The sequence below is a fragment of the Pseudonaja textilis genome, chromosome 3 (genome assembly GCF_049901715.1).
Source record: "Pseudonaja textilis isolate UNSWEBS1 chromosome 3, rPseTex1.2, whole genome shotgun sequence".
NCBI classification, from domain to species: domain Eukaryota; kingdom Metazoa; phylum Chordata; class Lepidosauria; order Squamata; family Elapidae; genus Pseudonaja; species Pseudonaja textilis.
The window spans coordinates 118,745,188-118,762,705 of record NC_141992.1 but is presented as its reverse complement, the minus strand read 5'-3'; the positions used below and the strand labels follow the sequence as shown (position 1 = coordinate 118,762,705).

General features: G+C 39.1%; 1 protein-coding gene across 3 annotated transcripts in view; it reads left to right on the top strand.

The window, feature by feature from the left end:
• DNAH5 (dynein axonemal heavy chain 5) overlaps window positions 1-17,518 on the top strand; it is a 153,127-nt gene that overhangs the window by 52,166 nt on the left and 83,443 nt on the right. For all 3 annotated transcript variants that reach the window (XM_087930711.1, XM_087930712.1, XM_087930710.1), the window contains exons 28-38: window positions 349-589; window positions 2,280-2,479; window positions 2,566-2,719; window positions 3,192-3,355; window positions 4,570-4,726; window positions 6,093-6,305; window positions 7,480-7,704; window positions 8,471-8,643; window positions 10,403-10,581; window positions 11,241-11,428; window positions 16,917-17,111. In XM_087930711.1, the coding sequence (XP_087786837.1) occupies window positions 349-589; window positions 2,280-2,479; window positions 2,566-2,719; window positions 3,192-3,355; window positions 4,570-4,726; window positions 6,093-6,305; window positions 7,480-7,704; window positions 8,471-8,643; window positions 10,403-10,581; window positions 11,241-11,428; window positions 16,917-17,111 (2,089 nt within the window). The remainder of the gene's footprint in view (window positions 1-348; window positions 590-2,279; window positions 2,480-2,565; window positions 2,720-3,191; window positions 3,356-4,569; window positions 4,727-6,092; window positions 6,306-7,479; window positions 7,705-8,470; window positions 8,644-10,402; window positions 10,582-11,240; window positions 11,429-16,916; window positions 17,112-17,518) is intronic.

Here is a 17,518-nt window from a genome sequence, read left to right as displayed (position 1 = left end):
GGAGGCAGAGAATAGATGAGGGAGGGGCTAGTCAGAGGTGGTATTTGCCGGTTCTCCAAACTACTCAAAATTTCTGCTTCTAGTTCTCCAGAACTGGGTAGAACCTGCTGAATACCACCTCTGGTCATGGGTTCTGGACTTTGGACAAATTCTTCAAGTTAGCCCATTTGAGATTCAAAATTATTGCCCTACAAATGCACAATTTCACCTGGTTAAAGTTTACGCACAGATTAAAAAGGAGAGTTTTAGTAGTATGTAGATACTTAAGACTACGGTTGTTTTCAAATATTTCTCTCTAGTGGAATTTTACAATTATTTTGAGTGTATCCACTGTATGTGTACCTGTAGGTGTCGCAAACTACCACGAGCATTGAAGGAATGGCAGGCATTTCTGGATCTTAAGAAAAGAATCGATGACTTCAGTGAATGTTGTCCTTTGCTTGAGTTGATGTCCAATAAAGCCATGATGCCACGGCACTGGAAACGCCTCACTGATCTCACTGCCCATAATTTTGATGTTGAAAATGAAACTTTCAAAATGAGAAATATTATGGAAGCACCCTTGCTGAAATACAAAGAAGAGATAGAGGTAGTAGAGAATGATGTGCTTGCATCTTTGATAGGGGTGGGATTCAACCGGTGTAATAACCGGTTCGGTGAGCACATACTTTTCAATCAATTGTGCCATGCAAAGCAGCTGAGGTTGGAAAAGCAGGAAATAAAGGATAGCCTACAGTCCGAGTGGGCGGGCAGGCTGAACAAAAGAACAAAAGATTGTTGGAGTGAACCGGTTCCCTCTCAGATGTTCTTTGGAACTACTGGTTCGACAGAACCGGGCTGAACTGGTAGAATCCCACCCCTGATTTTTGATATTGAAATGAGTGATCTCATCAATTGCATTCCCAAAGCACACAAGGTTTCTTACTCCACATACTCTGTACAACTCCCACACAAAACCCTGAAGATAGCAAATTTATTATTTGTTATTTGAGACATTACTTTTTTATTTGAGTAGTCTCCAAGTCATCCGCAACTCTGGTGACTTCATAGATATGCCAGCAGTATGGATGTTGTTTGCCATTGTCATCTCTTTCCTATAGCCCTAGTAATTTTTCATTCTAGTACAGGACTTACAACCACACTTGAGCCCAACATTTCTGTTGCTTAGTGAGGAGTTTGTTAAGTGAGTTTTGTTCCATTTTACGTTTTTTTTTCTTGCAACAGTTGTTAAGTGAATCACTGCAGTTGCTAATTTAGTAACACAGCTGTTAAGTGAATCTGGCTTCCCCATTGACTTTGCTGGTCAGAAGTTTGCAAAAAGTGATCATATGACCCCGGGACACTGCAACTGTTGTAAATATGAACCAGCTGTCAAGCTTTTGAATTTTGATTACCTGACGGTGGGGATGCTGCAACAGCTGTAAGTGTGAAAAATGGTCATAAGTCACTTGTTCAGTGCTGCTGTAACTTTGAACAGTCACTAAATAAACTGTTGTAAGTTAAGGAATACCTGTACTAATCCAGCCCAGCCTTATTTAAATGTTAATGAGGTTGACAGGTGTTGCTTCCTGCTCTAAGAAATAGCCAAATCTATCTTGATCACTACAAGTCTGAAAAATCAAAATCAATGCCTTGGCTCCAGATAAGAATCTAATCTTGCCATAGTAACCTACTGCTGTGGCACAGTGGGGGATTTGGGGCTGACAGCTGCAGTCTATATTGGTACATTTAATTGAGAGGGACTTCCCAGGCATCCAGCTGCAAAGCAGGTTCAGTTGGTCTTTGATATCTTTTATGTTTGCAGAAGTCTAACAATATTATTTCACAATTGCTGCCTTTGTGCTGCTTTTGCTCCAGGAATACATATGGGATTTCTATGCAATGCATGGGTATTTGGGTCAAGCTTGCAATCCAAATAAATTTCAGCATTGCGACTCATCAGGAAATCTTAGACTGTTTTCTGGGACCAGTCTGTAGTTATCCTAAATTTAGATTGTGAATTGAGTATTGCTAAAAAACTTAGCTGATTGGCTGATGGTCATCCTTAGGAAGCTATGTATTATGTTCACAGATAGAAAAATATTTTACTTGGGCTTATAGCAAGTGGGTTTATCTGCCTGAATAATCATTCACCTTTTATTAAATTTCTGTGTACCCACAGTATGTATTGAAGCAATTCATTTAACTTTGGCTTGGACATTTCCAGAGCTATTGACTGGAAGATATTGTAATATTCTGGATTTATTTTTTCATACTAACCTTCTGATTGGTTTTGGTAGGACATCTGCATCAGTGCAATGAAAGAGAGGGACATTGAGCAGAAGCTCAAACAAGTGATTGCTGAATGGGACAATAAAACATTTACTTTTGCTAACTTTAAAACCCGCGGGGAACTTCTTTTGAGGGGAGACAGCACGTCTGAAATTATTGCAAGTATGGAGGACAGCTTGATGATTCTGGGCTCCCTAATGAGCAATAGGTAAGATGTAATATATAGATCTCTCTCTTTTTTCCTTAAATGTAGAGATTTATTTGCTCATTTTTGAATATATGCAATTATTGCAGATATAACACACCATTCAAGGCTCAGATACAAAAATGGGTGCAATATCTTTCTAACACAACTGATATTATTGAGAATTGGATGATGGTACAGAATTTATGGATATATTTAGAAGCTGTGTTCGTTGGTGGAGATATTGCCAAACAGCTTCCTAAGGCAAGAATCCTTCTTTTGTTCTGCAGATGAATCTATATGTATTAAAGGTAACCTATGCAGCTGTGACATCTGGATGCTGTTGAACTACATCTCTCAACAGCCCAAACTGGGATGACCAATAATGATGCTGTTGGAAGCTATAGTTTAAAGCAGGGATCCCCAAGCTCCTTTTGTGCAAGCTGGCATGTGTGCACATGCGAAACCATCCCCTCTCCTCCCACTGCTACTGCCGCCAGTCCATGGTTTCAGAAAGGTTGGGGAGGACTAGGTTTGAGGGCCAGAGCGTCTCATCTTATAATACAGCAATTAGATTAATAACTCAACAGACATTAGAACCGGTTTCTGAAAATTAGCTTAGTGTAGCCAGAAGATCACGAGAAAAGAAAGATTGCTGAAAGAAACCCATTAAATCTTCACATCAACAGAATGTGTATGGGGACTGAAGTGCCATTCTTATTTGTACTTTAAACAGGAAGCCAAGCGTTTCTCTAACATTGACAAGTCATGGGTGAAGATAATGACCCGAGCCCATGAAATACCAAACGTTGTCCAGTGCTGTGTTGGGGATGAAACCATGGGACAATTATTGCCTCATTTATTGGAGCAGCTGGAAATGTGTCAAAAGTCTCTCACAGGGTAAGTTCTGCATATTTAAAAACTTTTCCCTAACCTACAATCATGTTAATTAACAGGAAAAATAACATATGTGTTGCTTTTTAAATTGTATTAGGTTAAAAATTCTCTTAGTGGGCAAGAGCAGTGGTGAATCTGTTGATATTATTTTGGAATTAAAAATTAATTTAAAAGGTATTAGAAGCTCCTACCATGGAACATATAAGCATTTTTGTGAACATTTTGTTAATTCATATTTGAAACCATATATTTGAAAGAGTAAATATGTAATCCGCTAATAAAATCTCTTTTTCAAGGTTGGAGTCAAAAGGAATAAAAGCACAGACTATGTTTGATAATTATGTCTTAGATTAATGTAACATGATGTGTATAAGTCTTCTGGGCTACACATAATCCTGCTTTGTATAGCATTATTAAGTCACAGCATGGATAGTCTTGATTTAAGATTTAATCTATATGTGATTTGTGGTTAGAAAAAGGAATTCAAGACAGTTGACTCCTGCTACCTTGCCTTCACTGCTCCCAGCTCTGTATTAATTAGTTCAGGTAGAAGGAATATTATTGAAGATATCAAGAGAATGCTGGAAGATAAAAATATTTTGTATCCTATTTCTGTGTTTTGTTTTTAATTTAATATGAAAAATGGGAATAACACTAGCCCATGTGAATTTAATTAAGATTACTTTAGTCTAAACTTATCAGAGTTCCCCAAATTTATAAATATTGGGAAGCACATGATCTACTTGTGTCTGTGTTAATGGGGGAATGGGGAGGGATAAGACAGTTTTTCAGTATCTACACGAAATGTTAATCTATGATCCCCCCACAAATCTTGTGTTTTCTTTGCTGGACTGGATATAGTCATGTGGTTGCTGGACTGGATACAGTTAAGACAAGGCAATTAATCACTACTTCATCATACTTACTACTTATTCAAGCCATTGCTCTGCCTATATTTGGATTGCTTAACATTTTAGTTTAATTATGTCTGAGTGAAGTGAGCTTCGTTAGTTCATACAATATATGAATTAATGGATGGTGGTGACATGATCAAACCATTTAAAACATCAGCTGCAAGATGAGACTCTGATTCTATCATTAATTGTGTTTTCTCTTGAGAGGAGCTGAGGATATCTGATCATTGAAAGATTATGATAAATTTAGTTTTTAAAGTTTACACACGTGACCGTATTCCTCTTCGTTTTGTTTGGTTTCAGTTATCTGGAGAAAAAGAGACTCTCATTTCCTCGCTTCTTCTTTGTGTCAGACCCTGCTCTCCTGGAGATCCTGGGCCAAGCTTCAGACTCTCATACTATACAGGCTCACTTGCTAAATGTTTTTGACAATATCAAAACTGTAAAATTCCATGAAAAGGTTTGTGTGATTGTAATATTTTTTGGTTTTGATTAACTACTAAGGGCATATACATTGCTGGAGATCTGCAAAGCTCTCTCAAACCCTGATGTAACTTCCAAGTACCCAAGAACACAAAGACTCCTCAGTAACAAGTGAAAACATTAACAGAATTGATAATATATCCATCAAACCTCTATTTTTCACCTCATAGTTGAGTTTAGGGTCCTACCTGGCAATCCCATATGATCAGGGCTGATGTGCCCCAATTTGCAGAATATTACACAGGCTGATTGAGACTGATGAGAAATATATCCTGATCTACTTGGCTTCATCTATTCCCTGTTTTCTTTTCTTTGCTATCTGTTAGCTATTTTTGTTGACTAGATACATGCAATGTAAAAACAGAGTAGTATTATCCTCTCTGCAGAGCAGCCATTGTCTGGTAATGCATGAAATCACACATTTAGTTTACAGTATTGCCAGCTGAAAAGTTCTCAGGTTCTGAAAAGATATTTATCTGCCTCTTTGATGAGTGAATGTTAATCAGATCAAGATAACTTGAGCAGTGGTGGGTTTAAAAAAAAAATACTACTGGTTCTGTGGGCACGGCATGGCTTGGTGGGTGTGGCTTGGTGGGCATGGCTTGGTAGGCATGGCAGGAGAGGGATATTGCAAAATCCCCATTCCCTCTCCACCCCAGTAACCTGCTTTCTAGCTTCGTTCTCCTGTGCAGGGTAACAAAAGAAGACCCAGTTGATCAGCTGGGACTTGTGAGGCAGAGAATAGATGGGGGTGGGGCCGGGCAGAGATAGTATTTGCCAGTTCTCCGAACTACTCAAAAGTTTCACTATCAGTTCTCCAGAACTTGTCAGAACCTGCTGAATACCACCTCTGCTGGAAACATTTTAATGTCAGGACATTTTGAATAAGAATAATAACTGCAAAAGTCCAGCTTTTTGACCTTGTTCTGCCTCAGAAAGTAAACCAATGAATTTACACCTCAGAAAGGAAACCTGAAATCTGATGTACCTGGTCAATGTATTTTTATAAACTTCAGACTTGAGGTATTAAACATCTGGCTTGGTGTAAGATTTGCTCTAGGGCCCCTGGGAGATATGTGATAGAATTGTATGTGCTGTGTATATTTTATAGAATTAGTTGTTTTAAATATTAAATAAACAACAGGGAATGGGGAAGGGAAAATAAACCTTTTCCTTTTATTGTGTATACCTAATGAAAATCTCCCTTCTTCAAAGTTTATATTAGTTCTAACAGAGACCACATGCAAAACATTGGTAGTCCTCATATCAGTGTTATAACCTGAATTTTAAAAAACCATGAAAAATGAACTATGAAATGTTCATGCAGTATGTCTCATTCACAGGTATATGACCGGATCCTTTCAATTTCCTCTCGGGAAGGTGAGACAATTGAATTAGAAAAGCCTGTTATGGCAGAAGGCAATGTAGAAGTGTGGCTCAATTTACTTTTAAAGGAGTCCCAATCCTCTTTGCACCTTGTGATTCGACAAGCAGCTGCAAATATTCAAGAAGCAGATTTCCAATTAATTGAGTTTCTTAATACCTTCCCAGCCCAGGTGAATTTATCTCCTTCCTTCTTCTCAGTAGGGAGGGTGTGATCTACATTTCCAGGGTTGTGATTACTACAAATGTTAATACAGACAGAAATACCTTTAGTATGAATTATTTCTACTAAATACTACAGTTGGAATTTAGGAAATCTTATTAAATTTAGTAGAGCTTCAGAATGGATAGATATGTAATTTGTTAATATAATTGATCTTTAGCTCTTAACTTAGGTTTGGAATTCTTATGAAATAGTATTAGTTCCCTGTCTTGAAAAATGTGGGGTGCATTTTGGGGGATTTCCAATGTGTCTAAAAATGCCTACATTAAATAATGTATAAGCCTCCCCCCACATTATATCAGTAGTTTCCTTGCAATGTCAGTCTTCAAAAGAAAAACACCCCAAAGAAAAATAAATCAAAACTGAAATTAAGACCTGGGGAAACTAATCAAGAACAGAGGTAGTTCTGTTTCTTCCGCATGATGAAAATATGTATTTGATTGTTGAAGAGGGAGACTGTAAGCACGGCAGAAAGAAGGGCAATCCTTGGGGTGCAGGCTAGCTTGAGGAGGAGAGTATTTGGTAAGGAAGGTCTTCTGCACCCAGCACCTGTTCCCCTCAGCATGACTTGTAGCAACTGCTCTAATTTCGTTTCAGAATCTGAATGAAATGAGAGCAGATATTTAGGGACTTCTAAATCTGGAGGAAGAAAGAGGAAAGTCCTGCTTATACATTCCGATTTTCAGTTGATGGTGGGTGTTCACCCTGAGATAGTTCATTTGCTTTGCTCTTTGTTACCTACCTTTGCTTCTTCTGAGGAAATACTGTTTGATTCCTAGTGCAGTCTAAGGTGGCCCCTGAGCTGTTCTCATGATGAGGCATTGCTGCAAAACCCTGCATCATTTTATACTCCACAGTCCCTTTGATTAGATCAATTAAGGCCTGTGTAAATATTGGAGATACAGCCACCTCTTTTCTCTCTTCTGATACATAAATGGGCAGATTAGGGGTTTGAGATGGGAGATTATTCGTCCTAGTTTCAGTTTTCACTAGTGTGTAACAGCCTCATAGATAAAATTAATTTTTAAAAGTGTAATTTCTCAGTTATTGGTTGGCCGAATAAAAAAGGATTTGAGAAGCTTAACAGTTAACCCTGTAAAAATCCATGTAAATTATTTTTTAAGGTTGGCTTGCTGGGTATTCAAATGATCTGGACACGAGAAGCGGAAGAAGCTTTGACCAATGCAAAATATGACAAAAAAGTAATGCAGAAAACGAATCAATTTTTCTTAGAACTCTTGAATACCTTGATAGACATGACTACCAAAGATCTGAATTCTGTGGAACGCATTAAATATGAGACACTGATCACAATTCATGTGCACCAAAGGGACATATTTGATGACCTGGTAAAAAATAAACCTTATTTAAATAACTGCTAGTAAAAGGCTGAATTCTTCTGAATAAGATGTTTCTGTGATGTATAATGTAATCAATGCAGTCAGTCATTTTGGACCAAATGTTACTGAATTTATTAATGTTACAAAGCTTCTTTGACATTATAATCTAATAGCCTTCTTGTTAGGCTTGATAACACCTACTAACAGAATCCTATTTTACATTGTAAAAAATAATTTTAGGGATTTCCCTATGCAGTGAGCCCAGATTAACCTTCTTTTGACCTCCTCAGACCCTATAGAAAAGGAGACACAATTTTTTCGCTGAGCGTTACTTCACTAAAGGAAAGTGACTGGGACTAGAGGAAGATGCTGGTTCATGTCTATTTTTTTAAGTTAATTCACCATTATCTTTCTAAATCCAGTCATGTTATATTTGCTCTTAGTCATAAAGTAATATCCATTACTCAAATTTAACGCATTATAAATCAAGTTCATTGCTTGATTATTCAGTTTTTCCAAGACAGAAGAAAAAGAACAATATTCAAATCCCATTTGAGGTTAGGGTTAGTCATAGAGCTTGTACCATGTATTTACTGTATGTGCTGGGATTGTTTTATCACTTTTGTGTACTCCTATTGCATTCTGTGGTTACCACAAGGATGACCTAACTTTGCATGTGAAAATAGCTGTTTCCAAGTAATAAGTAGAAGGCATATCTGTACAGTTAGTACTTACTTTGATATTGAACTATGATAACACAATCCTTTGTTTATAGTGCCGCATGCATATCAAGAGCCCTACAGATTTTGAGTGGCTGAAGCAATGCAGATTTTATTTCAAAGACGATGCAGATAAAATGATGGTGAATATCACAGATGTGGCCTTCATATATCAAAATGAATTTCTGGGCTGTACAGACCGTCTTGTCATCACACCTCTCACAGACAGGTGAGGCATGTATGAATATTTACAGGTTGAATAAAAAAAGATGCGCTGACACAGTGTCATTTTCCAGTATTGGTTATGGAGAATGTCTCATGAGTTTGTAATGAAGATTCAGTGGAAGATAAAGGAGCCTCAATTGGCTCTGGCATGTCAGGATCAGGAAATAGACTGTAAGAAATCTAAACTGAAAATTGATTGAGATATGCGATGTTAATAGAACCTTGTAAGTTTGATTGTATTTTCCTGCCCTCCTTTTTATACCCCAGTCAATCAAGAAGGAGCCAGCTTGAATCTCTTCCTAATTTTGACTCTTTTCCCAGAGGTCATGGAATCCTTCTGCCCTTTTTATTTTTGTAATGGTTTCTGAACATTCCTCTATCTCCATGGTTCTCTACATGAATATATTTAGATTAGGCATCATATTGAGTTTTACATTGGAGGGGATAAGTTTGTGTTTTTTTGTCTCTGAGGGAAACATACGGCATATTCATATCTCATTACGTAATGCATTTCCCCAACTCAAATGATGGAAAATATATCTGGGTTTATAGAATACAGCATAAAAAAAGGCTCTACACAATTGGTTCTCAAGAAACAATGCTAAGAGAGGCCAACCAGACTGCATTGAACCAGTAGTGGGATTCAAATTGTTTTACCACCAGTTCAGTGGGCATGGCTTGGTGGGCATGCTTTGCCCAATGCTGGTGCACAGCTTTCCCCACACCAGCTGAGAACTGCAGTGCCAATCAGCTGAGAGGATAAGGAAAAGCGTAGGGGCAGGTGGGAGGGCCGATCTTGTGCTTTCCTCTTCTTTTTCCTCTCAGCTGATTGTGGAGGATTTCTTTCCTCCTCTCAGCTGATTGTTGGGTTTTTTTGCTACTGGTTCAGCTGAACCAATCTGAACCGGTAGCATACCACCATTGCACTGAACATAGAACAACAGAAGATAGCCTGTAACTAAAATGGGCTTTCAAACATCTAGAGTAGGGGTCGTCAACCTTTTGGACCTCAGGGACCATCAAACCCATAATTTTAAATCCCGCGGACCAGAGACCCTGGGAAAATCCCCAAAAAAGTCTGCAGGAAAATTCTCCACCCTGTTTTCCTACCTATCAATCATTCTTTATTTGGGATTGCAGGATACCAGCTCCAGCTCCGTTCCCGGTGGTGGTGGGGAGACTTTTGGCTTCATGCAAGGAAAGCAGCAGAAGCAGCAGAAGTCTTTCTTTCATTCTCCCAAACTCTGCCAGAAAGAGCCTCTTGAAGCAGGATGCCTTGCAGAGTCCCAAAGACTCATTTCTGGCGGAGTTTGGGGGAGAGAAAGAAAGACTTTTGCTTCTTTCCTTGCATGTAGCCAAAAGAAGAAAGAAGCAGAAAGAAGCAGCCTGGTGGCCAGGCGAAGCATGTGGGGTGAGTGGAGCAATTTCCCCCTTTCCAGCTTTCCCCGCTCCCCTCAGTACCTCATGTTGTTTGCAATGCAAGCGATGCAAGCCTTGTGTTCCTGTGGGCCATGTGGGTGGCGCAGCCTTGCGCAGCCTGGATTAATTGCTTTGGGGGTGACATTTCTCTGCAGACCACCAAAATTTTCTTTTCTTTTCAGTGGTCCCCAGCCTACTAGTTGGCGACCACTGATCTAGAGGACATCATGAAGTAGCCTTCTCTTTTTCACTACCTCTCCATATTTTATCCTGCCATTGTAGTACCTCTAAGTCTTCCAAATGTCCATAAGAGAAACTTATTCCTGTTCGTTATTTCCTTGTAGGTGTTACATTACTTTGGCTCAAGCATTAGGTATGAGCATGGGAGGAGCTCCAGCAGGACCTGCAGGGACTGGCAAAACAGAAACAACAAAAGATATGGGAAGGTGCCTTGGAAAATACGTTGTGGTTTTCAATTGTTCTGACCAGATGGATTTTCGAGGTCTGGGAAGAATCTTCAAAGGTCAGGATATTTGTGGAAAGTGACATTTTGTAAAAATCAGTATTGTCACAATAATGGAGGAACAGCATGTGTCAACTTTTGGTCATGAATGAAAATGAGAGTATGTTGATTCTAGATTGGCCTGAAAATGCTGGGGAGAGAAGGAACAAAAAATATCTCACAATATTTTCTTTCCAAAGTGCACGCACTCAAAACCAACGCTCTAAGATATGACAAGTAGGATATGCTTATGATCAAGTGTGTCTATTGTGCTTAATTGCATCCATTTCAGATTAATCATAACTAATCTTATATAAGAGGTTCACATTAAGTAATAAAGCACAGGAATGAAGAAAAGCAAAGTTAGAAAAATGCAAGGCTCTATAGGGAAAAGGGAAAAAAAATATGTTATCTAGTTCAGCAGCTTGCCCAGAAAGACAAGTCGTTTGCTTCTTTCAGGTACCTTGATTTTAATCCTTTTATCTGATAGAAGTACCAACATTTCAAGCACATTTTAAATATCATAAATTGAGCTCTAGCCTTCTCTGAACTGGCTTTAACTTTTTAAAATTCTTTTACAAAACACTGTGATTTGATATCTAATACATCTATACATTATATCTACGCAAAATGAGTGCAGGGCTGACTCCTTTTAATATCAACCTTTCCTTTGATTTAAGGTCTTGCTCAGTCTGGATCCTGGGGCTGCTTTGATGAATTTAACCGCATTGATTTACCAGTGCTGTCTGTTGCTGCCCAGCAAATTGCAATTGTTTTGACCTGTAAGAAAGAGCGCAAGAAGAACTTCATTTTCACTGATGGTGATAATGTAGAAATGAATCCTGAATTTGGCCTTTTTTTGACAATGGTGAGTACTCTAAATGGAGTGGTTTATCAATATCACATATGAAGTTAAGACTTTTCTAGAACTTCTAGCTCTGACCTACTCTGAACTCAATAACACAAACATTCTGATTCCAGTCAAGAGAAAAATACAGGTAGTCCTTAAGTTACGAGAGTTCACAGTTTTGATGCCATCCCCAAAAGTACTTATAACCTAGTCCCAAAGTTACAAACATTGCAGCACCACAGCAGTCATTCATCCTTATGACAAACCGCAGAGATGCTGCAACATGCCCTCTGTCTAGTCTTCCCTCCCTGCTAGGTCCTAACAAGCACTCGGCCTGCTATGCTAGTCCAATGGCTTCTCCCCATCCTGTCACCAGTCACTCACTCACCTCTCAAAGATCGACAGAGGTTTGGGCCATATGGCAGAAAAGCAACCATCTTCTCAAACACTGATGAAGCTGCTTCATTTCATCTTGTGTCCTTACATACCCTTCCATCCCCGATGCAAACGCTTTTGGTGCGTAGGAGGGAGGCTTGCAGGGGCATAAGATTGCAGTCCCAAAAGCTTCCATCCAGTGGTGGGATGCTACCAGTGTAACAACCGGTTTGCAAATCGCGTACTGACACACGTGAGCGCCTGACACACACTGCATGCACTGCACACATGTGCACAGCTTCTGAAATTACTTAACCTTTGATGTTACTTTGGGGAAGTAACAGCGGAGGTGCGGCAATCCACTCTATTGTGCTAATCAGCCAAACAGATAGAGGTGAGTACAGCACAGGGGCAGGTGGGCAGGCCCACATAGCGAACCAGTTCATAGACAACTGATCATCAAAGCTAGAGCCGGTCCAAACAAGGAGAATCCCACCGCTGCTTTCATCCCCTTTGCAAAAGCTTTTGTATGGAGAATGGAGCCTCCACTCTCTGTGTCAAAAGCTTCTGCAAAGGGGGTGGAAGCTTTCAGGGGTGCGATGTTGTGCCACTGCAGACCTCTGCCCTCTGTGCCAAAACCTTTTGTAAATGGGACAGAAGCCTTTGGAGGTGTAATCTTGCACTACTGCAGGCCTCTGTCATTCGCAGGACAAGCTTTTTCCAAAGGGGACAGAAGAACACAAGATCTAAAGAAAATAGCTTTACCTGCATCTGAAAAGAAAGCTGCTTTTCTGCACATACTCCTGAGCTCCGCTGATCTTTGAAAGCTAAGTGTGGAGAAGGCTGAAGCAGCTATTGAGACTCTATGGCAGTGGTGGCTAACCTTTTTGGGCTCCTGTGCCAAAAAATTGTGCATGCGCTTGCACGCTTGTGCTCATGTGCCAGCACCCAGAAGGCAATGCGCCCTGCCCACGCCCCCTACACATGTGCATGCAATCCCCACCCACCCACCCCTGCCACCCCTTTACCTGCACTGTGCCTCACAGCTGATTTTTGGCCAGTTTGAGGCCTTTTTCAGCCTCCCAGAGGCTTCATTTCGCCACTTCCGGTATTTTCAGAAAAACAGGAAGTGACAAAATGGGGTTCATTTTCGGCCTGCAAAGCCAGCAGAAGCCTTCAGAAGCCTTCCTCAAGCCTTTGGGAGGCCAAAAAAGGCCTCAAACTGGCCAAAAATCAGCTGTGAGGCGTACGCATGCACAGTGGGGTAAGTTTGCCTGCAGCTCATATGCCGGCATAAATGGTTCTATGTGCTACCTGTGGCACGTGTGCCATTGGTTCGCCATCACGGTACTATGGGATGGGAAGGAGAGCATGAGATATCTCAGTGGATGTGGGGAGGCCTTGGGTGGCCAGAGGCAGATGGTCTTTTCCTGTACTAGCCCTCCTCCTGATTTTCTTCACCCATGAGGTACCTCAAACACACTTAATGACCCAAGGATTCAATTAATGAATGCATTGGGGAAAGGAGGGATGCGGTTCATTCATTTAAAGTGATTCAATTAACATTATGACTATAAAAGACAGGCTCCATTGCAATAATTACTCGGGGACTGCCAGTATTTCTTTATATTTGCAGTTATATGGTCTTCCATATTCAAGGTGCAGACCAAGTAAATGCTCTAAAATCATATAGGTCATGAGATCCAGTTTTCAAGCTGCTGGCACATTATCCATATCTATTTTTGAAGGCATTTAAACATTTCAAAGTTCTTTGGGTATCAGTTGCTCTTGTAAGAGGAAATCCAGGAAAAATATATTTCTTGCTTTTCAGGCAATACTTGTAAGTTTTGCTCAAACTATTACAATTTTCAAATTGTAGCCATTTTTCTAACCTCATAAATCAAGAATGAGGATTTTTGATCACCTGCTATTTCTCTTTCTTTCCACATTTCTGAGCATGGTAGATAATGGTAGATAGACGAGCATGTAAATAAAATACCTGAATTTCCCCTCTTACTAAATACAGCTAAATTTGACATCATATTTGTCTGTGAAACATGGCTCAACGCATCTCTCCCTGACTCCATTACCTCAGTAAGAAACGATCATGTTTACCAATCTGATCATGAAATCCGTAGAGGAAGAAGTGTTGCTATCTTCTATAAAAAGTCCTTACATCTAAAAAAACATCCAAATTACCCAAGAGCTTGCTCTTCCTGAGACCATTATCTGTGAATTGTCCTTAAATATCATATTTTAGTTCTTACTATGTTACAGAGCCCCTGATTATGTCATCAAACATCTAAACTAGCTAAATTCACTACTAACATGGGCAGCATCCTGTCCACATGCTTTTATCTTTCTTGGTGACTTCAATCTACCTCATATTAACTGAACCCTAAATGAATGTACAACTGAACCCCTACATGCAACCTTCTACAATGCAGTAACAAATCTGAGACTAGAACAACTAGTAACCAACAACACTAGATTTAACAACTGCCTCGATCTCATCTTCTGCAATATTTGAATTCAATTTACAGAATACAAATTAAAGAACCTTTTCCAACAGTGACCACAACATGATTGACTTTTGTCTCAACATACATCCATACAAAAATCATCACAATGACAAAATCCCCAATTATAACTTCAAAAAAGGCAACTATGATCTTATAATCAATGATCTCTCTTCCCTTGATTGCTAATTTCTATTCACTGGATGCAATAGTGTTGAAGACCATTCCAACATATTCTTATAGAAATCAAAAGAGTCATCCAACTATATGTACCAATAACAACTCCCCAAACTAGGAAAACCAGATTACCCATAACAATAAGGAAGCTTCAATCCAAAAAGAGATCACTTTGCCGAAAAAACCAATCTGGTCACGTTGCCAACTTCAAAAGCCGATTCAAAAATCTATGCCACCAGATAAAAACTGAATGCACCAATTATCACATTAAACAAGAGGAAAACCTTCTACCCACCAATTCCACCCGTGCTTTCTAATTTTGTAAACAACAAACTAAAAAACTCAAGGTCCATCCCACCCCTGAAAGGACCTAATGGCAAAGACTGCAACGACGACACCATCAAAGCAAACCTCTTTAATACATTCTTTGGCTCAGTATTTGTAAACAGCAATGGATCAAGCCCAGTACTTCCTAGTCGAACCACAGACAACTACAATAATCTAATACATATCAATTTTACAGAAGACATTGTTGAAAAAGCACTGCACAATCTAAAACCATCCCTATCTATTGGACCAGATGGAATATGTGCCTATTTCTTTAAAAAGCTATCTACTGCCATAGCCGAACCTCTAAGCATAATCTTTGAAAAATCTTTCAGGACCAGCTCCTTGCCCAAACTATGGTCACAAGCCACGGTCATCCCCATCTTCAAAAAGAGAGACCCCAGCCTAGTTGAAAATTACACACCAATCTCTTTATGCTGCATCACCTGTAAAGTCATGGAATCAATTATCCATTACCAATCCATTATCCTCCACTTAGAGACCAACAACCTACTCTCTAATAAACAATTTGGTTTCAGAAAAAAACTATCCTGTAATCTGCAACTCTTATACTGCAAAAACATATGGACTATACAACTTGATCAGGGCAAAGCAATAGACGCAATCTACATAGACTTCTGCAAAGCCTTTGATTCAGTGGTACATGACAAACTACTACTAAAACTAAAATCTCATGGTATCTCTGGACACCTACATAACTGGATAGAAGCATTCCTGTCAGACAACAAATGGTCAAAATTGGGAGCATCCTATCAAATTCTGTACCTGTCAACAGTGGTGTCCCCCAAGGCAGTGTTTTAGGACCAGCTCTCTTCATACTCTACATAAATGACCTCTGTGATCATATTAAGAGCAACTGCATTCTCTTCGCTGATGATGTAAAGCTATTCAACATCACAGACAATACTACTACCCTCCAAAAAGACCTTGACTATGTATCAGAATGGTCAATCAAATGGCAACTTCAAATCTAACAAATAAATGCTCTGTCTTACATATTGGCAGAAAAAATCAGAAAATAAAATACAAGCTAAATAGTCAGGACCTTGTTGATGATCCAAACTTTGTCAAGGACCTTGGAATACTCATCTCAAATGATCTAAGTGCTAGAGCCCACTGTAACTACATAGCCAAAAAGGCATTAAGAGGTGTTAATCTAATCCTACGTAGCTTCTTCTCTGGTAATATCACACTACTAACTAGAGCATACAAAACATTTGCTAGACCTATACTTGAATACAGCTCATCAGTCTGGAACCCATATCATGTATCTGATATTAACACAATTGAAAAAGTCCAGAAATACTTCACAAGAAGAGTTCTCCACTCCTCTACTCATTGCAGAATGCCATATGCCACCAGACTTGAACCTCTAGACCTAGAAAACCTAGAACTATGCTGCCTCCGATCCGATCTAAATATAGTATATAAAATCATACATTGCAATGTCCTACCTGCAAATGAATACTTCAGCTTCAATCATAACAATACAAGAGCACACAATAGATACAAACTCAAGGTTAATCACACCAAAGTTGACTGCAGAAAATATGACTTCAGCAACAGAGTGGTCAATGTTTGGAATACTCTCCCTGACTCTGTGGTTTCTTCCCGAAACTCCAAAAACTTTAACCTTAGACTGTCTACTATTGACCTCATCCCCTTCCTAAGAGGCTTGTAGGGGGCGTGCATAAGCGCACCAATCGTGCCTACCATCCCTGTCCTATTGCTTTTTATTTTTGTTATAAGTATCTATCTCATGTATTCAAAACTATATTTATTCTTATACCTGTATCTTGTAAGCGATTGACAAATCAAATAAATACTAAAATACTACATACGTCTTCATAGGGTTAGGTCTACAGAAAATATGTCTGAAGTACAGCATGATTATCTGAGCATGATCGTTTGTGCTGGAATTGGAGCTGGCAGGCTGTTTTAGAATTCCCACTAAGGAAGACTATATTGAATGCCAATTACATATACTGTATATTAGTTAGCTTTGTATGCAAAGTAGAACCTGTAAAAGAAATTCTGAAAATTATGTCTGAAGTCTAATTCAGTTGATAATGCTATGTTTAAATCAGAACCCTGGGTATGCTGGTCGTCAAGAGTTACCTGAAAACCTGAAAATCAATTTCCGCTCAGTGGCAATGATGGTTCCTGATCGCCAGATCATCATCCGTGTCAAATTGGCTAGTTGTGGCTTCATTGATAACATTGTGCTTGCAAGGAAGTTCTTCACTCTGTATAAACTTTGTGAAGAACAATTGTCTAAGCAGGTAGGAGAAATTATCTTTTATGAACAATTCTGTTCTGGAAATAGCCCAAACAACAAGCGTGAAGTAGAAATTAAATGCTGTAGATGCCAGCAGCTCTAGCGATGAAGTTCTTAGGAATGATAATGCTACAGAATAACCTTAAGACTCACACTCATTTTGGAGGGCAAGGAATAGCTCATCAACAGTGTATTTCTTTTTAAAAAAAATGGAATGTAGTAGTACACGGACACGTAGCAATTTTAACAGTCTAAAATAACAAAAAATTCCTCAAAACATTCCTTTGAGATTTAAGTTTAAATATGACTTCTTTGCAAGGTGCATCACAGCCAAAGGGGGAAAAAAGTGGGATAAAGAAACTGGAAACCCTTGGAAAATATTTTATCGAAGAAATGCATTTATTTTAATAT